The sequence below is a fragment of the Microplitis mediator genome, chromosome 6, assembly GCF_029852145.1.
Source record: "Microplitis mediator isolate UGA2020A chromosome 6, iyMicMedi2.1, whole genome shotgun sequence".
Classification (NCBI taxonomy): domain Eukaryota; kingdom Metazoa; phylum Arthropoda; class Insecta; order Hymenoptera; family Braconidae; genus Microplitis; species Microplitis mediator.
The window spans coordinates 20,486,461-20,512,446 of record NC_079974.1 but is presented as its reverse complement, the minus strand read 5'-3'; the positions used below and the strand labels follow the sequence as shown (position 1 = coordinate 20,512,446).

The 25,986-nt window shown below is 26.9% G+C and overlaps 1 protein-coding gene across 8 annotated transcripts in view; it reads left to right on the top strand.

Annotated features, from left to right (window-relative positions):
• The window catches only part of LOC130669806 (probable nuclear hormone receptor HR3), a 113,525-nt gene extending 89,349 nt beyond the window's left edge, over positions 1–24,176 (top strand). For 4 of the 8 annotated variants that reach the window (XM_057472891.1, XM_057472885.1, XM_057472890.1 and 1 more), the window contains 8 exons: positions 3,723–3,950; positions 12,685–12,850; positions 14,578–14,795; positions 16,647–17,015; positions 19,156–19,428; positions 19,563–19,787; positions 20,565–20,903; positions 22,145–24,176. In XM_057472891.1, coding sequence (XP_057328874.1) covers positions 3,723–3,950; positions 12,685–12,850; positions 14,578–14,795; positions 16,647–17,015; positions 19,156–19,428; positions 19,563–19,787; positions 20,565–20,824 — 1,739 coding nt within the window. In that variant the 3' untranslated portion in view covers positions 20,825–20,903; positions 22,145–24,176. Of the gene's footprint in view, positions 1–1,302; positions 1,349–1,519; positions 1,945–3,722; positions 3,951–12,684; positions 12,851–14,577; positions 14,796–16,646; positions 17,016–19,155; positions 19,429–19,562; positions 19,788–20,564; positions 20,904–22,144 lie in introns of those variants that run through there. The other 4 variants (XM_057472887.1, XM_057472886.1, XM_057472888.1 and 1 more) reach the window with 4 other exon arrangements.
• The last annotated feature ends 1,810 nt before the right edge of the window (positions 24,177–25,986 follow it).

Genomic DNA, 25,986 nt, shown 5'->3' with positions numbered 1-25,986 from the left:
TGAAATATATATAAATATGAATAATTATATTCATATTTAAATATTTTTATTTTTTTTTATAAATTTTTAAGTTAATACTTATATATATCATAATATTAAAAAAAGCAAACGTCATTTTTAAAAAAAAATAATTTGAAAATATGCACAAAAAATTTTAGTCATGTGCATTTTTTCAAATTTTTTTTCGTTTTCACCATCGTTTATTTTTATAAATATATAAATTTATGACACTGAAGTTCGCCGTCAGATAATTTTTGAATTTTTTTAAAAATGACAGATTATAAAAAAAAGTATTTAAAAAATTGCACCGTTTGTTAAATTTTCTACGCGCAATTTTTTTTTTTTTTTAATCAAATTGTGGAAAAAAAATTCAAAAATTGTCATCTGCTAACGTCAGTATCATATAAATTTTCGTATATTTTAAACCCTCGTGAATTTAAAATTCCCGCGAAAAATTATTTAAATTAAATGATATTGTTTAAAATAAAAAATATATATATGTATATATATTTTTATTATTGTTTTGTTTACTTCAACGATGTTAATTAAAATTAAAGATTATTATCTGTTGATTAAATATTAATTAAAAAGAAAAATCAGTCTCATTAAAACATAATTATTTATAGGTAGTTTTTTTTATCGTTAATTATTTGTATAGATTACAATAATTTTTTACGATAGTAATTAGCGGACATCTGACAATTTTAAAAATTTTTGAAATAAATTAAAATGATTCAAAAATAAAAATAAAAAAATTCATGTCTAGACAATTCAAAATTCAGTAGATGCATTTTTTAAAAATTTTTTTATTTTAATTTTTTTATATGTAATTTAAAAAAAAAATGTGTCTGCTACATTTACACTCGTTAATTATTTAAAAATTATAAATTTATGATAAATAAAATAATGAATGTATGTTTATAATATAATAATTTGGAAGAAATAATTTCCTGCAGCTGCAGGCATCGTAACGTGATACAAGATAACGCGAGGAAATGCCCGTGTGTTGAGTGACTGTACTTTGGGTTCATCGTTCTCAGTTATGTAATGTTTGACTATATGGTGCAAGCGCCTCGACGCTACTGAGAGCGGCGCTCTCTAAGCAAGTGGTAAAAGATGATACCAAAAGTACAAGTAGAGGAAAATAATTATTGTATCTCTAGTTTAAACAAACGATAAAAAAATTTATTATCATTTAAAATAATAATTATTTATTTAAATTTTGTTTTAATGAGACGATTAAATATTTTTAAATATTTATCCTCTTTTAAATTTATCGCTTCCGATAAAATTTATTTTATTTTTTAGATTTCTTCAATAGACTCAAGTATAATCACATATGCACTGAGTAAATATATTTATTACAGTGGGTCAAAAAAATCTCATGTTTTTTTATTTTTATTTATATGGTGGAATATTTTTAAAAAACAAATTTTCAAAAACAATTTAAAAAATTTTTATACAAAATGACAATTAAATTTAAAGTAAAAAAAAAAGTAATTAATTAAATTTGGTGAATAAATTTTAGAAGAAATGTCTTAATTAAAAATAAAATTTGACTATTGAAAAGTAAATAAAAAAACAGGGATTAAGATTTTTTTTAAAAATTTATTATTATTTATTTTTTTCTTTACACACTAATAATTATTGTGAATGAATAATTTAAAAATAATAATTGCTATTGATAAATAGAAGTGATAAGTAAAAGAATTAAATTAGCAGTTGATGGAAGTAAAAAAAAGTCGTATGCGAATGCAACGACATCGTGATAAAGTACAGTGTAAATGGAGGGAAATTTATCGGTGTTTGAAACGTCGACCTGGGGCGCCGACAGCACAAGTCCACAGCCTCCAGAGGCGAGAACGCGATCCTCAATTCAAACAACTTCAAGTCCTAATAACACATTGCTGGATGACCGTAGAGTCCAGGTTAAATCTATACGAGGTAGACAAGCTGATTCAAACAAAACAAATATACATATTATTATTATTATTATCTATATTATTAAGAGAATAAGAAAAATTTTGTTCCCGCCATATCTATATGATAGAATTCCCGAGTCAAAACACAAATTCTAGTTTAGTCCTCAAAAGCCTCAATTCCTTTGATGTTTTATTTGCCGCTCAAAAAGTAACTCTACTTTAGTACTCAAAATCGTCAATGAGAACTATGAGGTCTAAATGCGAATAATTTATCAATTTTGAATTATAACTAAGGCCTCAAAATCCTCAACAAATGAAAAGTTTTGTTTCGGAGGTTCAAAAATTTTAGATAGAAAAAGGGAGGGGAGAGAAAACGTCGAATGAGACTTTTGAGGTTCAAATGTGGATAAAATTATTCCTGTACGTTTTGAGTATTTTGAGGCTCTAATCCAGATTATGTTATTTGAGTTTAGTCCTCAAAGTGGTAAAATAGGTCGTAACTACTACTTTGAGGACTAAACTAGGATAACTCTGTACTGTTGTCAATCTTAAAATTCTAAATTGATCTTCAAAAACTTCATTAAGAACTTCGAGACGTAAATCCGAGGTTGTTTTTTGACTCGGGTTAGTTAATGATATTGAAATTGGTATCATTAGATAGGTCTTGACTTGAATTTGTGCCTTTTCATACTTTAAACTCTTTTTAATTGCCAAGTATTGAGATAAATAGATTTATCTATATATCATTCGAATTACATTTAAATTACGCGGGAAAAAAGACGATCGTATTTGTTTTCTTTTAATAAATTAATACTTTAATTATTCTGTCACTAAATATGACTGAATGTCACTGAATATATATCTATATTATTTATATCGCGTTACTTATTCCAAAATGACAGATTTTTATGCTCCCTTTTGGTTTTAGGAAGCTTCTCAAAGCCAAAAAAGTGTGGATAGAAAAAAAAAGGATTCATTGACACAAAAAATCTTTACTCGCCTAAAGAAAATTTTGACTTACCCCAATAAATTTTTTGCATTGTGAATTGAAAAAAAAAATTTATTTAGAACTAGAAAAAATTAGTTGGTGCAAGGAATTATTTCTTGACCAAAAAAATCTTTTCTCGCCCCAAGACAATTTTTGTATTTAATTGATAATGCATAAAATTTCTCGGTGCAAATTAAAATTTTTGCGGCAAGAAATCCTTTTTTTCTGCGTATTTTATAAATTTACTAGTGATATTTGGGCAGTCACATAGTGACTGCAGGTTGCTCGTCATTATCATTATTCAGTGGAAAAAAGTATAAATAAATTTAAAATCTATTTTTAATTATTGTAATTAAAATAGACACTGGAATTTCTATAATAGGAGAAAAAAAATGACTAGAAAAATTCAAAAGTAAAACGCGGCAAGAAGATTCTTATGAGATTTTACATTTCAGAATGAAAAAGCTTACACTCATCTGCTGTGAATGTGTCTGTGTGTTATGTAAATGCATGAATTATAGAATCTCAAATTACATAATCACCAGTCACTTAATGTCGTATCACTGCTATATATAATCTTACTTGATCTGTCATCACAGATAAAAAATTCAAGTTTTAAATTCAAATGATATCTTGTTTATTTTTTTTTTTTACATAAATTTCATTCTTCTACAATCGTAGGAAAATTTTCATTTTATAAGATATAAATATGAATTTACATATATATATATATATTTGCTCGATGATTAATGATTTCGTTATAAATAAAATGTAATTTTGAAATACTATATATTTAATGTTATTAATTACAGCCCAGATCGAGATAATCCCCTGCAAAGTTTGCGGCGACAAAAGCAGTGGTGTACACTACGGTGTAATCACCTGCGAGGGTTGCAAAGGTTTCTTCAGGAGGTCACAGTCATCAGTCGTAAACTACCAGTGCCCAAGAAACAAAAATTGTGTGGTAGATCGTGTCAACAGAAACCGGTGTCAATATTGCCGGCTACAAAAGTGCCTACGACTTGGCATGTCCAGAGATGGTGAGTTTTTTTTAAAATTATTTTATATATTATTTATCTGTATAAATAAAAATTACATCACGTTGCCGGCTAAATTTAACTATTAATAAATTATGCAAGAAACTATTTATTACATGTTATTAAAAATATTTGTTTCAAACTCCGTTATAAATAAATTATCATTCTGTAAAATGAATAAATTTAAAAATGATAAAACTTTAAAATCACATGCAATATTTCTTTTTAAATTTCAAAATATTAAAATTTAAAGCTTCCTGTATTTTTTAACGACTACTTTCTCTCTATTTTTGTCTAACTGATGCATCAGGCATCTCATAAAATATCTCAAGTCTTTCTTTTTGAGTTTATTTACCTTTTACATCTATTTATAGATTCATATATTAATAGATATTTTTTATTCAAACATTAATAATAAAACAATGAATTAAATAATTTTATAGAAAAGTATTGAATCATAAATTGACTTTAAAAATTTAAAAAAAATTATCAACGACTAAATATATTTTTAAAAGAATAAATAAATAATTCTTTAAAGTCTGTTGGCTGAACCAAACATCACAATACACACAAGTAAAATGAAATGTTGACTCACAGTTAATACATAAAAAAAAAAAAAAAATGTAAAATATACTTTGGTGCATTTGCCACGCGCTTTTGCTGGGGTATATGACCCCTTATCAACATTTTCTTCTCGCCAAACGTCTCTCCCCTTTCATTTACTTGTTAGCTTATCAAGACAAATGTACAGCGACAATATACTCCTGTTGCGCATTATATGTATATCGATAATATATATTTTAAATAAACCAAAAATAGTTATTGCGATATTTAATTATATTTTCACACGGCTACACGTGGAAAAAAGAATTGGAAAATTAGTTATTGATAATTGAAAATTTATAATGTGGTCACAATTTGATATCATTTCAAAAAGTAATTTCGGTTTTATAGAATGAATTATAATAATCTTAATTTAAATATTGAAATTTAAAATTTTTATGTTAATAAATCACACAGAAAAAACAGATATCTTGAGTCAAGAAAATATTTTTGAAGACAAACGTTTTCGGGAACCAAGTCAAGATTTTCTTGAGCCAAGAGAATTCGTCTTGGTTGGAGAAGATTTCTACTTTATCTGAGACAATTTAGGTCTCCAAAAAAATTTTCTTGAATCAAGAATATTTACCTTCAGTCGAGAATTTTTTTTTTTGTGTGCATGTTACAAGTAATAGAAATTACTGTTCGGTAGATGAAAAAATGAAATTATAATAATCATGGTGGCCACATTTCTGGAAAACCTGGAAATGTCAGAGAATTTCGTCACAAAGCTGGAAAAATCTTCACTTTCTTTCTTTTGACTGAAAAAATCCGAGAAATTTAGTTTTCTGTCAAAACTGTTGAAAAAGTGACGCGGCGCGAACGCGGTTGTAAAACCATCTTGAAAAAAATTAGTAGAAATTGATTCCAATAACGAAAAAATGAAGCAGTTAGAATTATCAAGGGTGTTAGAAAACAAAGTCTTAGTAGAAAACAATCGCCAGGATCTTCAAGCTATTAACATCCATATTGACAAGTTAAAAAACTAAAAACATTAAATGTATACATAAGTAATGAACTAATAAGTTTCATTATATTTATTATTCGCGTACTTCATTAATACTTTATTAATATTCTATGAAATATTCTTATTTATGAAATTTATGAAGTTATATAAAAACATGGATTTCAAATCAAAAATAAAAAATTATTCATTTAATAAATAAAAAAAAAAAAAAACAATGAACATTGACTAATATTAAAAAAAAGCTTCATTTAACGACAATGATTAATTATTGATTAAACTGGCTTACACCATTTTATTTTAAATTAAATAAATATTTCCAATGATTTAATATTACTACACATAGTCAGGGAATTTTTGAATTGCTTGACTGGAATACCCGGAAAAGTCAGGGAATTTCAATCTCAAAAATCTGTGGCCACCATGATAATTTAACGTTTCAGCTTCAACATTCGATGTTTGCAACATTTAAGTTTATAGTAAAAAAGTAAAAAAACACTCAGTATATAACGGTGTATAATTATTACTTTTTTGAAATTGTCAAAAAGTACATCTTAAGCGCATCAGTTTTTCTAGTTTGAAACAATAAAATTTTACTTGTGTTTAAGCTTTTAATGCATGTGAAAGAATTAACCGAAAGTATTACTGATGCGCGGCTATATCTATATGACAAGATGACGTATTTCATCATTTCAAACACTAAAATTTAAAGCCCAAGAGTGACCATTTTTTTTTCATATCAATATATTTTAGATAATCATTCTTATACTTTTTCGCTTTCAAAATCATATTATTTATTAATTACCTTCTTTGATGCGGGTTTATTGTTCAAACAATAAAAGTCAATTGAAAATCCGAATAAAATACATCATTTATTTTTTTGCGTGTATATGTATATATATATACACATATTTAATTAAAAACTGCTCCATATATATGTGCATAATAGCTTTATCAAATTTCATTATGTTTCAAGATATTGGTATACCACTTCCTGCTTCTTTATATACCACTCAATGTCGATAGTGTCAAAAAAATAAAATAAAAATAACCTGCGGTATACCTTTAGTATAAATTTATAATAAAAAAATTAATTAACATACCTTCGTTACAATTATTATTATTTTTAAAAATTTTTCATTCAAAATTCAAAGTCACGCCTTACCTGTTTCCTAACTTTATTCAACTGTTGTCACGCAAGGTAAAATGTAACGGTAAATATTTTGAGTCGTGGTGTCCGAAATAAGCGTATACGTAACGGTAAATAAAAAAGAGTATAAAGAAAAGAAAACTTAACGGTTCGATTGAATCAAGATATTTTATGTATGGATAATAATGAAATGTATAGAAAAGAAAAATAAAAAATATCAAAGAACGAAATGACTTGGTGAATAATTGTTGCCTCACGAAATGATGAAAACACGCATTGTCTTTAGACATAGAAAACGTAGCACACGTGTCACAGTCATTAAACGTATACCCGCGAGGGAAGGAAAGGTGAAGCGTTGACATTTGCTGCACGTTAAAGAGAAACAATAGAGACTCTATTTACTCTCCATATTCTTCTCTTTAATGATAATCGTTGAGTTTGCGCGTACTATCTCACCCGTAAATGGCAGATGAATGGAAGCAATAAGACAATAAACTCATATCAACTAAGTCCTGAATATGTCTCATCAGGATTATTAAATGGAAAATTTTTTAATTATTAAATAATTTCAAGTTTTTACTTTTTTTTTTTTAAATATTGTTTAAATTGTGGGTTTATACAGCACTATCTTATCGATTGATAGTCTCTCAGAGTCATCAGATTAACAAATATTCTTATATGTGTGTTTTCATGTGATCTTTGTACGATTGAGATATATATATGGTGTATATTATTAAACTAAATTTTTTTCTAACACGGAAACAACTTCATTGGTTCAAATGTTTGAAATATTTTAACTGATAAGGTAAAAGCCCCTATACCCGTTCACTTTTCATTGGAGTGAAATTCCACCATTTTTTTTTTTTTTTATAGTTATTTTTTGTAGTTTTGAGTATTAGAATAAAATTTAAGTTTGAAGAATAATCTTGATAATTAGTTATTATTATTAGTTTTTTAAATAAGGGCCTTGAGTGTACCCATAGTCGCTCACTAAAAGTTGTCATGTACCATTACTCGACCAACACATGGCCCTATAGTCGCTCAAAGACAATATCAATTAAACTATGATAAGTTTATTGATTTGGACAAATAATTTATAAATTATACTACTTTATTCTTTCATAATATAAAATTTCATGAATTTTAAAAATATACTTAATAAGATATAGTTACCACGATTTTCAAAAAATTTGACGTGATCAAATTTAATCTAACGAATGAACGTCAAAGTAAAAAATGCCGCTGAGCGCGATTTTGAAAACAGTCACTTAATTTAAATTTATAATCTATTATAAAATAATTTGATACATTATATTTAAATACATTTACATTCACAAATAATTATTTATCAATAATAATTTTTTTAGTTGAAATTTGTGTCTATAAAAATGATTAAAAAACGCATTAAACAGTTAAAGTGAGCGACTAATGGTACTGAGCGAGTATAGGGACTTTTACCTTACAACAGTTTTTTTTAAATTTAATTTTCAGACTTTTAAAACAAAAAAAAAACAGTGAAAAAAATATCAAACAATTTAATTTTTATATTTTAAATATACACGAAAAAAAGAGCAGTTGAAAAATTACAGTTTCTACAGTAAAAAAGGCTTTCGGGGAAAAAATCTTTAAACATTAAAGCTTAAACTGTAATTTTATAAATTTGTTATATTAATAAAATTAATACAATTTTAAGCAGCAAATTTTACAGTTTAAATCGACAATATCGAGTTTGAAACTGTAATATTCGTTGTTTCTGTAAAATTTACTGATAAAAAATATAATTTTTACAGTTTCAGACTCGGAGCGCTTTACTACTATACGAAACTGTAATTTTTCAACTGCTCTTTTTTCCGTGTATTTTTAATATATCTGATCGAAAGATATTTACTATGGATGACATTGTGACCATTTATTTGTTTATGATTATGAATAAAACAGTAGATTAATCATTTATGTATTGGTACTGAATTTTGATTCTGATTTATAGAAGATATTTTATATATTTATTGATTCGATTTTTAAGTCATATATGCAACTGGTTTTAACTGATAAAACAATTTAAAAATAAAAAATTCTACTGATATGTTTCGGTAAAAGTCTAAAAGTAAGACTTTTTTATTTTAGTTTTTAAAGATACTTCTGGTAGTTTGTTTTTTGTTACTCTTTTATTTACTTATTTGACTTTGAAGATTGATAATAAAATTTCAAAAAATATTTATTTTGATGAATAAACTTTAAAAAAAAAAAAACTGCTCTTCCGTAGCGACAAAACTTAACAGTTCAAAATAGGAGTTTTTTTAAAATCATTAAAATTTCAATTCAGGCGCATGGATAAAAAAAAGTTTATTTCCGGCAATTTTTCAGTTATATTGAGTAACATTTTAAAAATACTTTGTACAAATATTCAGTTTTAGAGTATTCAGTATTCAAGACCTTTTTTCGAATCACTCTTAGTCGAAACTGATATCAAGTGAAGAAAAAAATGTTTCTAAATTAAACTATATCTCAAAACTTTTTGACAAAAAATGAAAAATATTTATTTTGACATAAAAACTTGAGTTTTATCAGAAGAAAAAAATTTTAAGATGAATAAAAAAATGTATATTAAGCTCTAGGTATTCGTATCTCAAGATATGAAATTTCCGATCGATCGGTCGTCAATTTTTGAAACAGTTTTAAAAACACGGAGTTTTAAATTAAAGTACTGGTTTGACTTCTATATAATTGCATTAGTTTGTATGGTTTTATCTCGGTAAATTCTTATCGAATAAGTTTCAAAATTAAAATAGTGATATTTTGTAAATAAATTGAATAATAAACCAAATTACTCTTCTAACAATCAAACTCTTCAAACAAATTTTAAGCAGATACATATTAACATTAAATATTTCCGTAAGTTCCCTTATAAACAATTAAAGAACAAATAATTTTAAAAATAACCAGAGCTAATATAATACTTAATATTATGCATCATCGAAATCTAAGAATAAAACATCCATATATTCATAGCTTGTAACTGAAACGTTTTGCTGATAAAGGGACTTGCCTAAATATAGCTAAAGAAAATGCATATAGAGGCCGTGTGTTTCTTCCTGGTGGCTTCTCTCTTTCTTTCTCTCTTTCGAGTTCATATAGTCTCCGTAAACGTTCGTTTATATTTTCTTCTTTCTTTTTCTTTACCTCGGTCGATCACCCCTTACTATACATTATTTTATTTCTCCTTTTATTCTCTTCAACATATTATATTTTTCTCTCACTCTATTACATACAATCGTTGAAATGTCTTCAACATTATATATATACATATATATATATATAAACTCCCCCACTTTTTTACTGAACCTCCATTTACCAGACTGCGTTCAGCTGGTCTGACGTCACGCGGTTGAACCCATGCTTCTTTATCTTTTTTCTCTTTGTAAATAATACAACACACTATCAAGATATATATGACTTGTACGCTTGCGTCGTGTTTTCTATATATATATATAAATATATATATATATACAAAAGTTTTTTTTTCTCAGGGGTGTATTAGTGGAGTATCTCACTTGCTAACTCATGACGTATCTCTTCTCTCTTACCATGACGTCACATGTCAAGTCACGCCGCTTCCGCGTTCCCTCGACACGCATGCGTATTTCTTCTTTGAACGTCATCTGTGTGCAACATTAGGGGAATAACTTCTCGGACTTTTAAATTATTTTTTTTTTATTTTACTTACCCATTACTTCCTTTATTAATATATATGTCGCAGTATACCATAATATAATAAATGTCCTAAAATTAATTAATCGATTATATAATTTAGAAAAAAAAGTTGGAAATCATGCGAGAATTGATTCATATGAAGAGTAATTGTGTGAAGTATTCAAAGAATCTTGGAATGCATTGTTAGTGTAGGATGTATGGTATATACAAGGCAGATTATAATGACGTCAGCTGATGAAAGCACGCGAATCATTTAAATTAAATGCGTGAAATTTATTAATAAGATGAATTGAATTGACAAAGGGTTGAGTTTTGATTGAGCTTCACGAGTCATGCAGATAAGAACGATAGTTATTTTTTTATTTTCTGTAGAATTGATATGGAGAAACAAAAAGAAGGATCAATATTTACTCCAATCTGTTTTACTGCGTTTTTTTATGCGTCATTGATATTTATTTAATTCTTTTTCTTTTGTGTTATATACTGAGAGCTACCCTCTGGCGTTATCCCGATGTAACGATTGACGTGGATGCTTCTGAATTGCGTTTCATATCTCATGTTTTGTTCTCACTAACAATCTATCTATTTTTCAACGTTCGCTGCTGCAGTATTGCTTAATCAATGCCGATATATATGGCTTTCATTATATATTTTCACTTTTTTTTTAAATTATCGGTTATTTTATGGAATTTATAAAATTAAAAGAATTTAAAAACATTGAGGAATTAGTTTTATATATATTTTTTTAATTAATATGTAAAAGCTAACGATGGTATGAAATTTTCTCGATGAGAAAAATTTTTATTTATTTTTTGATAATCTACATTATTAGGAGACCCTGATTAAACAACTGAATTCGAGCGAATTAAAAATTTTAATTCTGTTATATTCTGTCGAATTCTGCAAAACAGAACTCAACTGAATTGAAAATTTGAATTTGAATTAAACGGAATAAACCGATTTAAAAATTTCAAATTCGTTTTAATTCAGTTTAATTCGGATTCAGAACTAGAAATTGGAGAATTATTTTCGAATTAATCAGAATTAAAACGAATAGAATTATTTAAATTCGTTTTAATTTGGACAAATTCTGGATTTCCTGCCGAATTAGACAGAATTCATTTTTAAGTTAGGTACCGAATTAACGGAATTTATCTGAATTAAATAGAATTAAAAATTAATTCTGTTTAATTCGATCGAATTCAGTTGTTTAATCAGGGAAATAAGGAAAATTTTGTTCCCGTCTTATCTATATGATAGAATTAGTTAATGTTATTGAAATTGGTGTTATTAGATAGGTCTTGACTTGAATTTGTGCCTTTTCATAGTTTAAACTCTTTTTAATTGCCAAGTATTGAGATAAATAGATTTATCTATATCATTCGAATTACATTTAAATTACGCGGGAAAAAAGACGATCGTATTTATTTTCTTTAAATAAATTAATACTTTAATTATTCTGTCACTAAATATGACTGAATGTCACTGAATATACATCTATATTATTTATATCGCGTTACTTATTCCAAAATGACAGATTTTTATACTCCCTTTTGGTTTTAGGAAGATTCTCAAAGCCAAAAAAGTGTGGATAGAAAAAAAAAGGATTCATTGACACAAAAAATCTTTACTCGCCTAAAGAAAATTTTGACTTACCCCAATAAATTTTTTGCATTGTGAATTGAAAACAAAAATTTATTTAGAACTAGAAAAAATTAGTTGGTGCAAGGAATTATTTCTTGACCAAAAAAATATTTTCTCGCCCCAAGACAATTTTTGTATTTAATCGATAATGCATAAAATTTCTTGGTGCAAATTTAAATTTTTTCGCGGCAAGAAATTATTTTTTTCTGCGTATTTAATAAATTTAGTGCTGACATTTGGGCAGTTACGTAGTGACTGCAGGTTGCTCGTTATAAATTTATTGAAATAAGTAAACTCTAATTTTAAATTTAATCGATAATTAAAATTCTGTACTGAATCTTTGGCACCAACTAATTGCATTTATCTTTTCTTTTTACTTTTAATATTAACAATTTAAATGGCCGTTTAAAATAGAAATAATTAAAAAGAATAAATGATCTATTAATTAAATTAATTTATTCAATTTAAAAAGAAATGTTTCTGTTATTTAAAATTTCCATAATAATACCGACTTATCAACAAAGTTAATTTGTATTCCACTCAACTCATCCATAATTAATTAAAAAATATATAACATTAGAAGTTTCTTGTATTTTTTCGATTATTTTCTATACAATTGAAATTTATTTAAATAAATAAATTATATAAATTTAAATGAATTTTTTTAGCCGTTAAATTTGGACGTATGTCAAAGAAGCAAAGGGAAAAGGTTGAGGATGAGGTGAGGTTTCATAGAGCGCAAATGAGAGCAGCTTCAGAGACAGCACCAGATAGCAGCGTCTTTGAACATCAAACTCCAAGCAGTTCAGATCAACATCACTCTTATAACGGCGGGTCAGTATTTTTTAAAAAATTTTATCCCAGAATTTATTCATATTACTTCTACACATTCTTCGTCATTATATTCTATTCATATTCATATAATCTATTTTTTTTACATCCACTTTTTTTTTCTATCAAACAATTCAACTTAATTAAGACTTAAAATTTTCTAGCATCAATAGTTAATTATAAAATTGAAATAATTATTGATGATCTATAATTATACTCATCATAATATTACATAATTTTTCTTTTTTCGAATCTTAAGAATATAATTATTATATTAGTATTAATAGCCATCGATTCAATCAATCCGCTATGATTCATTAAAAATTAGCTAACTGTTACTGGGGGTCCATAAAATAAAATTTTGAATAAATTAAATGAACAAATTCAAAAGTAAAATTTGTTTTTCATTGAAATCATACATGACGACTTAATGAAAAAAATATAAAATAAATGTAGACATGATTATTGTAACGGCATAGCCTATTTCTATCCCGTCACACCCTCACTAGTCTTTTGTACAGAGAAAGAATGACATCATGTTTAGACAGTGTCTCTCATTTTACTTTTAAATTAACAAAAAAAAAACTTTGTGTCGCAAATAATTTTTTAATTAGGACATAATTATTATTTTGAATTGTTACTATAAATGTTTAGTATTCCCTAGTGGATCAAAATTACGGTAAATTCCCGTATTTTACTGCAAATTTGCCTCATTTTACGGTAATTTACGGCAAATTACGGTAAGTTGGGGTAATTTACCGCAATTCGTGGCATTTTTACCGTAATACAGTGAAATCCTTATTATTTTACGGTAAAATTCTGTAATTTTGCAGTAAATCTGAACGTTTACGATAAAATACCACAATGTTACCGCATATATACGGTAAAATACCGCAGATTATCGTAACTTTACCGCAAAAATACCGAAAATTGCGGCAAATTACAGTAAACACGGTGACCTGCAGTATTTTGCCGTATATCTGCGGTAACATTGTGATAATTTACCGCAATTTGTGGAATTTTTACCTAATTTCCGTAATTTTTTAGTAAATCTGAACGTTTACGGTGAAATACTACCATGTTACCGCAGACATACCGTAAAATACCGCAGGTTACCGTAACTTTACCGCAAAAATACCGTAATTTGCGGCAAATTACAGTAGACACGGTGATTTTCGGTAAAAGTGCAGGAATTACGGTAAGTTAAGGTAATACACCGGAATTTGTGGCATTTTTACCGTAACGCAGTGAAATACTTATTGATTTACGGTAAAATTCCGTAATTTTGCAGTAAATCTGAATGTATACGGTGAGATACCACAATGTTACCGCAGATATACGGTAAAATACCACAGGGTTGCCGTAATTTTACCGCAAAAATATCAAAATTTGCCGCAAAATACCGTATTTTTAGCGTAATTCAGATCTGCCAGGGTGTAGTATTAGTTATTGTTTTTTGTTGTGTATTTCCTTAGAAATATTACTTTTCATTTAGTCCTTAGCATGACAATAGTTTCATCATAAACAAAATAACAAATGACCTTATCAACAGCATCATCATATCAGGACAAAAGATGCCTTACGGTATAATAGGATAATTCATGTATTCAAGAATAACATTAAATCCAAGATAAGCCTTTTTAAGGTTTTATATTTATATAATTAAACGATAAACACGATTCTTTTAATTATGTATGGTTTTTTTTTTTGTTTTCTAAAAAAATATTTAGCTACACGTATGGGGGCAGTGAGTACGCATCTCCAGGTCCAGGTACAGGAGGCTCGGGATATTACAATCACCAGGCAATAACTAATTACGAGCTAAGTGCTGATTACGTCGACAGCACAACAGCTTATGATCCAAGACCAACCCAACAAGTCGATCCAGTGGCTCCTGACACACCTTCTGTTACGGCTAGTGGAGTTATGGCCAGTGTCGTCACCACAGGTAAAATTATTTTTTTATAAATTTTATTTTTTTTTTTTAGGTTTTTTTTTTTTCATTTTATTTTATTGAGAAGAAAAAAGTTACAATGATTTATAAGTGATATTTTATATTTTTAAATATGGCTTTTTGGGGATATAAATTGATTGATTACTCAAAATTTTTTATAGAAATAAATTATTGATTATTATCTTTGCCATATTTATTAATTTTTTTCTTCTTACAAAGGTAATTAATTATTTATAATATATCCGACCAATAAATCCGACTGTTTCATTATAAAAATTTTATTTTACTAAAATTAAATGATGTACAGATAAATAATATTAATATTAATATGGGAGTTTATTAATAATTTATCATTACTAAAAATTAAAATAAAACTTTGTTAGTATCGATACATTATAAAAAAAGTTTCAATGAAAAAATCTGTGAAAACGGGTCACTTATAGGGGTGTGCGAATATCATTCGATTCGAAAGTCGAATTCAAATAATTCAAATAATTGTCTTGTGCTCTTAAATTAATCGATTTCGATGGAAAAGTTATCTTGTTCGGGTGTATTTGACTCAATTTGAATATTTTTTTCATGGAATTCATTGCAAAAATAATAAAAATTTTATTGTTAAAAAAAGTCTCACCCGGTCATATCCGGAATGAAAAGGTAAATTTCGTATTTTGATTAGAAAATTCTACATAAATTAAATAAAACATGCTACACGACAAAATTTTTTTTAATTTTCCGAGTCAGACAGTCTGCAAGATCTCTTAGAAATTCGATTTTCGAAAATCGGACCGAAACCAATAACTTCCCGAATTTTTGAAAATTTAAAATTTTCTTAGCGGGAAATTAAAAATGTTGATAATTATGACGAATAAGAATTCTTGTTTAATTTAATAATTAGTTTATTATTTGGTTTGAATTCAGATTATTCGAACGATTCGAATTATTCGAACGATTCGAGACGAATAATTCGTAAATTCGAAAATCCGCACACCCCTAGTCACTTACAATAATATAATAATATTAATACTAAAACTAATTAATGTAAATTAAATATTCAAGCGTAAGAAATGAAAATTTTAAATAAAAAAAATGATTCCTTTATTCATTAAATAAAAATTTATTTTTTTATTTCAAAGTTTTTCGAGCTTTTATATAAAGTTTTGTATTCTCTGAAAATGAGTTAGTGAAAATCACATGACAGTCACTATTTGGCAGTGAATAGTCACTTATTGCCAGTGAAAAGTATACCACTATTTGAATTAGTAACATCATTTTCACTAGTAAACAGTGAATAGTCACTATTTTCACTATTTCAAGTTTAAGAGAGTAAATTTAATTAATTCAAAAAAACGAATGCTAAAATAATGTGTGTAACATTAAATCAACACATATATTCATATATTTTAATTAATTAAAATAAAAAACATTTTCACTGAGAATCCGATATTTTCTTATTTATAAGTAACTAAATATAACCAACCATCTATTTAATGTTTATAACAATCGAAAAATTAATTTTATCATTGACTCAGTAATTAATAATAATAACAACTTTAATGTATCAATAGATATATTTTTTTTTATCATAAAAGCTTGAATAACTGTTTAAAAAAAAAAATCATTTTCAGTAAATGGATTTTTAATAAAATGTTTGAATTGTATCGCGCGCCATAGAATTTAAAATTTAATAAAAAAAAAAGAAGTCATTATTCATAAATCATTTTGCATATAACATTTCATTAGTAAAATTGATCATAAGAATGCATTGCGGTAATTGGTTTGTTTGTTTTCGATGGAAAAAGTCTCATAATAATTCATTGATGTGTAATATTCATTGGCCGAAATTAGGAAAATCCTTGTCTGCATCGACAACCGGAAGTGGCAACACCAGTGGAAATAGTAGTGGTGGAGGAGGTGGTACCGGTGGTGGTGGCGGCAGTGGAGGTGGTGGTGGAGGAAGTGGTAGTGGTAATAGTAGTAGTAATAACGGTAACGGGAGTAACGGTAATGGGGGAGGTGGTTCCGGAAGTGGGTCTTTAAGTGGCGGTGGAATAGTTGCCGTGAAGCAAGAAACGACGATTGAGCTTGCTAACCTTGGTCATGGCTCTTACACGATGGTCGACTCAACGACGTTCCTCAGCAATCAACAACAGAGAGTCAACAATCCAACGGATGATGACGAAGTTCATAATCTGCCCAGTATGTCTCATGCAAGATGTGAGGCTATGTTTTGTGTCTTTCTTTATAAAAATCTTACTACTCTCGTTGTTTTTTAATATTTGTTTTTTTTTTCTTCCTATTGTTTTATTCCCTCTGTTGCACGTGCATGTTAATGTGTACATGTCGGATTCTTAACTCTTTTTTCATAAATTCATTTAATTAATAAGGGGACTCTCCGGTCGATACTTTGTAAATATCTAATAATTAATCATTCATTTTATTTACAATCATTATAAGCGATATTAATGATACCGAAGTCAGCAAACAATTAAAATTTTTTGGACTTTTTTTTAGCAATTAAATTTGAAGAAAAAAAAATCTAAAAATATGTACGTGTAGAAAATTTTAAAAACTACAAGTGCAATTTTTAAAAATATTTTTATAATTTATCGTTTTTTGAAAAATCCAAAAATTATTGGACGTCGGCTAATTTCAGTATCATACGATATTATAATCGATGTAAGTTTGACTAAATGTAGGGATTGTTATAATTTTTTTGTTTGATACAAAATGGTGGACGTTCAAGAATATAGGAATAAATTTTCATCAAAAAACCGAAATTTCTTTTTAGAATTAAAGAAAAAAATGTAAACCCCTAGACTTAGACTTAGAAACATCTTAGAAAAATTTAAGATTGATCTTATAATTGTAAGGTGAAATATGTGCGCTGCCATTAGTTCGGAAAAGAATTTTCAAAGTAATCAAAACAAACCCTTATCAAAAGAAACGATTTAAAATGATAAGAAAAAAAAATTGTGAATACTTTTAAATGTTTTTGAATCACCCTTCTTATGGGCATTTAACACTACGAGTCGTTTCTTTTAATCAGGGAAATACACGAAAGAAAAAAAAACATTTTTGTTATTAAAATCATTTAAAAAATCATAGTTTAATGGATATAAATTTTGAAGTGATTAAAATCGTCATAGTTTTTTTTTTTTTAATTTTTTTTCCAAAATTTTCCTTTTCGGAATGTGCGCGATGGGGTGATTTCCAAATATTTATATTATTAATAATCGTTTTAATATTTTTTGTAAAATTTTTCTTACTAAAAATTATAATTTCATATTAAAATATATTGATATTTCTACAATAAAAAAATTTTGAATTATTCTGAATTAAATTTTTACCGAATTATTCAAAATTTGAGCTCTATGTTTTCATGTAGACATAGCAGAAAAATTCTAAAAAATTTTTCTGTATATCGTAGCTGTTTTTAAGGTTTTATATTTAATTGCACGACTGTTCAGAGTGTGCTTTACGATCGAAAAATTTTTTAAAAATCTTATTTGACACAACGTTCCACAAACTGGACAAGCTCGTTAAAAGTCCACTCTCAAGCGACGAGTAGTTCGGGTATTTAAATAACGGACATGTCCGAGAAATTTTTGCAGTTATGCTGCGGCTGAATTTTTTTTTTATTTTTGTACAAAAATTATCTGTAAATTTTCACCAAAACCAGCGCAGGGAAGAGAAGGTGGTACAAATTTAAAAAATATACACAAGTTTTGACCCGAGTGTCCTCTAAATAAATATTGAAATTGTTTTTTTTTTCTTATTATTCATTCACATTTTTCATCCTCACAATTTAAATGCATTTTTATCATTCAGGAATTTTCATTCATCAATTTAATATTCATTACTAGCATATCTTCTTCTGAAATTGATCATTGAAAATAAAAAAAAAAATTTATCAATAATATTTTTTTTTGCATGACGATTTAATTAGTCAATTAAAAATTTACGCACGTAAACTTAGGGCTAACGATTTTATGAATTTCTATAATTCTTCCGTTTATTGTGTAATTTAATTTTTGAAGTAGCTATAGAAATAAAAGTTATTATAATTAAATAAATTATAACCCTCGGAGTACACTGGGGGTCATTTTCACCCCATAATTTTATTTATTTTAATTAATTTTTTCACCGTTAAAAATTAGTTAATTCGAAACAATGATAGTTGTATTCGAAAGAGCATTGTTTTACCTACAAAAAACTTCCTGAATTTGACCCCATGTGCACTCCGAAGGTTTGTTCGGAGGTGTGTACTCGGAGGGATAATACTGATGATGATGATTATTATAATTAATATAAAAAAACAATAATAATAATAATTGTTTATTTATTTTGTCCCCAGATCCGGCAGAAATAAATGAGTTGTTATCAAAAACGATAGCTGACGCTCATTCGAGAACGTGTTTAGTGTCGACAGATCAAATTCAAGAGTTGTTTCACAAGCCTCATGATCTTTCCAAGCTGATTTACTATAAAAATATGGCACACGAACAACTATGGCTTGAGTGTGCACAAAAATTGACTACAGTTATTCAGCAAATCATTGAGTTTGCGAAAATGATACCGGGTTTCATGAAGCTTTCACAGGATGATCAAATTGTCCTTCTCAAAGCTGGTATGTTAGATTTTTTTTTTATTACTACTATAATTTTTAAATAATAAAAATAAAAAAAATATTGACAAATGAGATTTTTTGTAGTTGTAATAAATAAGTAGAGAATAATGTATACAATAAATATTACTTTTTAGGTTCATTTGAATTGGCTGTGCTACGTATGAGCAGGTACCTAGATCTTACACAAAATTGTGTATTGTACGGTGATACAATGCTACCGCAGGATGCCTTTTATACAACTGATACAGCTGAGATGAAACTTGTATCCTGCGTATTTGAACTTGCGAGAAGTGTAGCTGAGCTTAAACTTACAGAAACAGAGCTTGCACTTTATAGTGCAGTAGTTCTTCTTAGTCCTGGTAAATAAAATAATAATTACTATTGATAACTAAACTACACGGAAAGAAATTTATGGTAAAAATTACAGTATATTATGGGAATGGTTCCCATAATGCATAGTAACCGGTTTTTTTGAAATGTTGATTATAGGAACGGCACCCATATATATTATGGTTATCATTACTATAATATCATGGTAACCATTACCATAATATATGGTAATGGTTACTATAATATTATGATAATGGTAACTATATTATATGGTAACGATTACCATGATATATGGTAACCATTAAACGGAAAGATTGGAACCCGGCTGGTAACTGTTCTGTACCCGACTCAGTTCGGTGCTGGAAAAAAATGCTCGATTGTGGTGCAGCACCACACTGATTACTGTGCGGAACCTGACTGAGTGATATGTGCACCCGACTGAGTCAGGTTCCGCACAGTAATCAGTGTGGTGCTGCACCACAATCGAGTATTTTTTTCCAGCATCGTACTGAGTTGGGTACAGAACAGTAACCAGTCGAGTTCCAATCTTTCCGTGTACCATAATGTTATGGTAACGGTTACTATAATATTATAGTAATGATAACTATAATATATATGGGTGCCGTTCCTATAATCAACATTTCAAAAAAACCGGTTACCATGCATTATGGGAACCATTCCCATAATATATTGTAATTGTTACTATAAATTTCTCTCCGTGTATTAACCAAAATCACAGCAATTATTAAATAAATAATTTAAAATTTTAAAAGTAAGTAACTAAAATAATTCATTTTTGTTAACAGATCGACCAGGTTTGAAAGGTCAAACTGAGATCACAAAGCTATCGCAAGCAGTGATCTTAGCTTTAAGGTCTCAGCTAGATCGAAATCATGTATCGCCCATCAAAGGTGATGTAACGGTATGCGACGCGATGCTTGCTAAGATACCCCAACTAAGGGAAATCTCACTTCTTCACATGGATGCCCTCGCTAAGTTCAAGCGGTCACAGCCACATCTTGAATTTCCGGCCCTCCATAAAGAATTATTCAGTGTCGATAGCTGAACGGCTGATGTAGAACAGAGCGACCCAACGTTGACAGACGATATGGAAAGCGAATGATATGGGATCTTGCTCTGTTTAAGTAATTATTTTTTTTTTTACGATAATTACAATTACTGTCAAATAAAATCGTTGTTTTTCTAATACACTGAGAGGAAAAATTACTTTTATGAAAAAAAATATATTTTTTATCCAAGAAATTAATTTATTGTAAATTAGCAATATAATTTTTTTTTCGAGTAAAGAAATTTAAAAATTTTTCTATCAAAACATATCAGTCAAGCCAATAAAACATGAAAATAGATAAAAAGTTTTTTATCAACAAACATTTAGAATTTATAACGAACAATTTTGACATTATGCGAAAAAAAAGTAATTTAAAAATTTTTTTTCATCTAAAAATTAATTCCATATCTAGTATATGTATAATATTTTCGTCTAAGAATACAGGAGGACCTCGTTATAAGACTACGCGTTATAAGGCTCTTTCCCTCAATTTGTTGAAACTTCGCTATAAGACTAACGACCAGTACAAGTAAAATCGAGATAAAATGAAAATACATGAAGATTGTCGATCAAATAAATTATTTTCATAAAGAATACATAAAATTTTGTGGTATCACATAATTAATTAACAGAAAAGAACGACAAAATTCTGTTGATTTATGATTATATGTAAAATAGATACACAGTATAATAGAGTAGAGTTAAACCGAACACAGAAATAAAACGCAAAACGGTGATAGTCTTATAGCGTACCTCAATTTCAAGAATTTTTTCCCCTACAGCCCCGAGCTAGTCTTATAAAGAGCCCGTGTAAAAAAAAAATCCGTCCATAAAGCACACCTGCGCTTTCGCGCTTGAGGTGTGCAATTGTTGAAAAAAGGTCAAAAAAGAATTGACTATTCTAAACTTCAAAACGTGACACAATGACGAACTTATTTTAAACAATTCTCAAACTTTTGAAAATACACAGAAAGAAACATTTGACACAATACTACAAATTAACATTTTTCATTGCAGAAAAAACTGATTTTGAACTATTTCTGAACGTTTTTCGTTTCAGCATATCTTAATAATATGAGGATATTTATTGATATTTCTCTTGAATTTTTAAAAATTTAAAAAGCGTTCAAAAAAAGTTCGTAGTTGTGTCACGTTTTAAAGTTTAGAACAGCAAACACTTTTTTGACTTTTTCTTAACAATTTTTTTTACACGGGAGGTCCTACTGTATTTTTTCTGACTTCTTATACCAAAAATGCAATTAAAAAACTAAAAAAATTTATGATTTTTAATATTAATAATATTTTATTTTGTTTCAGATTATTTCCTTCGTATTGAACATATTGGGCCTTACGTAAACATAACATTGTTATATATAAAGTATACATTAAAAGCAACATAAAGTATATATGAAAAATATAGAAGTATATTATAAAATTTAAGAGATATATATTATAAATATAAATAAATAAATATATATACATATACATGTAAACGTATTAAATAAATTATTGATATACGTATACATGTATATATATTAGATGAGCTATCAGTTGTTGTTATGGTACATACACAAAGTATATTACTGACTAATAATTAAATAACTTACAAGGACTGTCCTGAGACAAATATTTAAAAAAATAAATAATTAATGAGTAAATAAATGCTCGCTAATGCGAGAGGGAGTTCGATTGTTAGATATTTTACATTATTTAATAATTTTTAATTAATCGTTATAAAATATGTAATTAATTGAGTAATGTGTTCTCTTTATTATAACTATTATTACTATTACTACTATTATAATTATTATTATTATTATTATTATTATTATTATTATTATTATTATTATTATTATTATTATTATTATTATTATTATTATTAATGTTAATATTAATATTATTAAGATCTCTCATAAAAAAAAAATCTTTTAAAAAGTTAAAATTATATTGGTGCGAAAACGTTTAACGTTTAAATAATTTTTTTTATTTTGTCTCAGGAGCGTTCTGATATGACACCAGGACACGTAGTTAAACTTAATTGACGTAAATTTTAACGGATTAATCTTTTGGTTAATGCACTTTTTATCGACGTGCTTATTTTTTTTTTTTTTTTTTTTAAATACGTAAATATTACTTCCCTACATTTATTGTGTAGAAAATTTTTTATTGTTGTATTTTAAATCGTTAAAAATAATGACAAACGTAAATACGATTATAAATAGTTTATATAATAAAATTTTTGTTGTAAAAATTTTAACAAAAAAATTATAAATTATAAATTATAAATAATTATTATTCATTTATTTATTTATTTTATTATTTTGTTATCGTTTATTTTGAGTAATTAGGAAATTATTCAATACGTAATTTTGAATGCAAAAGACTTTATTGTTTTTTTTTTTTTTAGATATTTTTAAAAATTAAAATTGTGAAGAATAATAATAATTAAAAAAAAAATAATAAAAATAAGGCGAATAGTTATTTAAATATTTATAACTGTAGGGCAAGACTGGAAGTAATATTTACACGTACGTACAAATAAAAAAAAAATGCTAAAAATAAAAAAATAAATAATAAGTAAAATAATTAATTAATTAATTAAAGGTAATAAAAAAAAAATGGTGAAGGATAGAGATATGTAGATAGTGATTTATGTGAGAGCTGCTGCAAATTAAAAAAAAAATTATAAATAAATAAATTACGGCGACTAATGTACTGCGGTGCGCCTGCTGATACGTTAATGGTTGATTATAATTAATTATTATATTATAAAAAAAAATAATGAGATAAATTCATATTATTATTATTATATTTAATAACGAATAAAGAATATTTAGAAATCATTTAATTGTAGAAAAATAAAATACACAAGCTCCCACTCGCAGAAACACGAAAAAAATAATTAATTAATAATTAATAATTAATATTAAATAAAACACATGAATCTACGTAAGTGCCGTAAAATTAAATAATTAATTATAATAAAAATAATAACAATAATTATTAGTAATGATAATTAAATAATTATTAATTTTTTTGATTATGTAGAAAAATCTAACAAATCTTAGGCTAATAAATAATAAATAGTTATACACATGAAAAATGATAAAAATTCACACACGTTGCAATTAGGAGTTATTATCGCAATTTGGAGTTAAATTTTATAATAATATATTATTAATAAAAGTTGACGGATACTATAATGTTATATTTAATTAATTACATACATAAATAAGTAGGGCGACTGTGGTCGTTGACTGAGAATCATTGTTAAAAAAAAAAAAAAAACTAAAAAAAATATTCGTATTCTGATAATACTAATACCTGTAATAATAATATTGTTATATTTAATATGTACTTAAAATTGTTTGTTTCCTTATTCTTTTATCATTTATTTCAGTTTGAGGATTTTTATTTTCCGCACTGACTTGATTTTAACCCTCGGAGTACACGGGGGATCATTTTCACCCCGTAATTTTTTTTATCCTAAAATATTTATCGTTAGGTTTGATTTTAATTAATTTCTTCACTGTAAAAATTAGTTAATTCGAAATAATACACTGAAAAAAAATTTAGCTGTGATAACAAAAGTCAAGATTACGCAGCTATTTGTTATGATAGCAAACGAATCATGTACCTGAAGATCGTAACGTTTTTCACGCAACGAAAATGAAAATAATTGATGAAATGTGTGTCTAAAGGCGAATTTCAGGGTAGTTGGGGGTGGCCTGTCATTTTCGGGTGACGTGCGAAACATTTCTGAAATTTAGATCCAGTAGATTTTTTACTTTTCATTTATTTTTTCTTATTTTCGTTGCGCGAAAACGTTCTGATCTTCAGGTACATAAACTATCTTAGTTAACGCAACGAAGTGACATTTGTTGTGGTAAGTAAAGTGAAGTTGCTGTTGGAAAAATTTTTTGAATACGCATATAATTTAGTGCTTTAATTAGGTAAACAATATCATTGAATTTATCGCGAGTTTTTGATTTTGGACATAAACTGTGTTTGTAAATTATGGCTCAAATATTGAACGCTATTTATTTTTAAAAGTATATTAATATGTCTAAGTATAGTTAAAGGCGGGAGGCTTGAAGAAGTAATTTTCTTTACTCAAGAGAATATATCGGGAAGCGATAATATCTTAGGTGAAGTAAAATTTTCTGGAGTCAAAAAATCTTTATAAAACCTAATTTAGGGCCAGTTTTTCAAACCGAGTTTATTTTTATCCGGTTTTTAATTATCATTGCTGGTATATCTATATATTATTAATATATACGTATGCTAGCAATATTAATTAAAACCCGGATAAAAATAAACTCGGTTTGAAAATCTGGCCCTAAATAGTTAGCTCAACGCGTCATTTGATATTACGGCAACTTCACTTTACTTACCATAACAAATGTTACTTCCTTGCGTTGACCAAGATGGATTTGTTATCTCCCTGAATAAACAACTGAATTTGACCGAATTAAAAATTTTAATTCTGTTAAATTCGGTAAGGCAGGATTTAAAAGAATTCAAGGATTATTTTTGAATTAAACAATAAAACTGATTTAAAATTTTTGAATTGGTTACAATTCGGTTTAATTCGGAGAGAACCAGAAACTCGAAGATTATTTTCAAATTAAACAGAATATAATTATTTAAATTCGTTTAAATTTGGATAAATTCTGGTTTTCCTGCCGAAACAGACAGAATTCTTTTTTAAATTAGGTACCGAATTTATAAAATTCATCTGAATTATATAGAATTAAAAATTCAGTTCTGTTTAATTCGATCGAATTCAATTGTTTAATCAGGGCTTAACAAATAACTGCGTAATCTTGACTTTTGTTAAGATAACAAATTTTTTTTTTCAGTGATAGTTGTTTTCGAAAGAGCATTTTTTTACTTGCAAAAAACGTCATAACCTGCATTCCGATAAAATGCATAGTTTTTGAGATATAACTTCAAAAATGAAGTAGGGTCAATTGGACCCCGTGTGTACTCCGAGGGTTAAATTTAAAGTTTTTAAAACATAAAAGAAAATAATTTTTAAAAAAATTTTAATAATTTATTGTTTTGTTTTGTTGATAACTATTATTATTATTAATATTATTATTATGTTTATTTTAAAATTCAAAAATTTAAAAACGTCAATAAATATAAATATATAC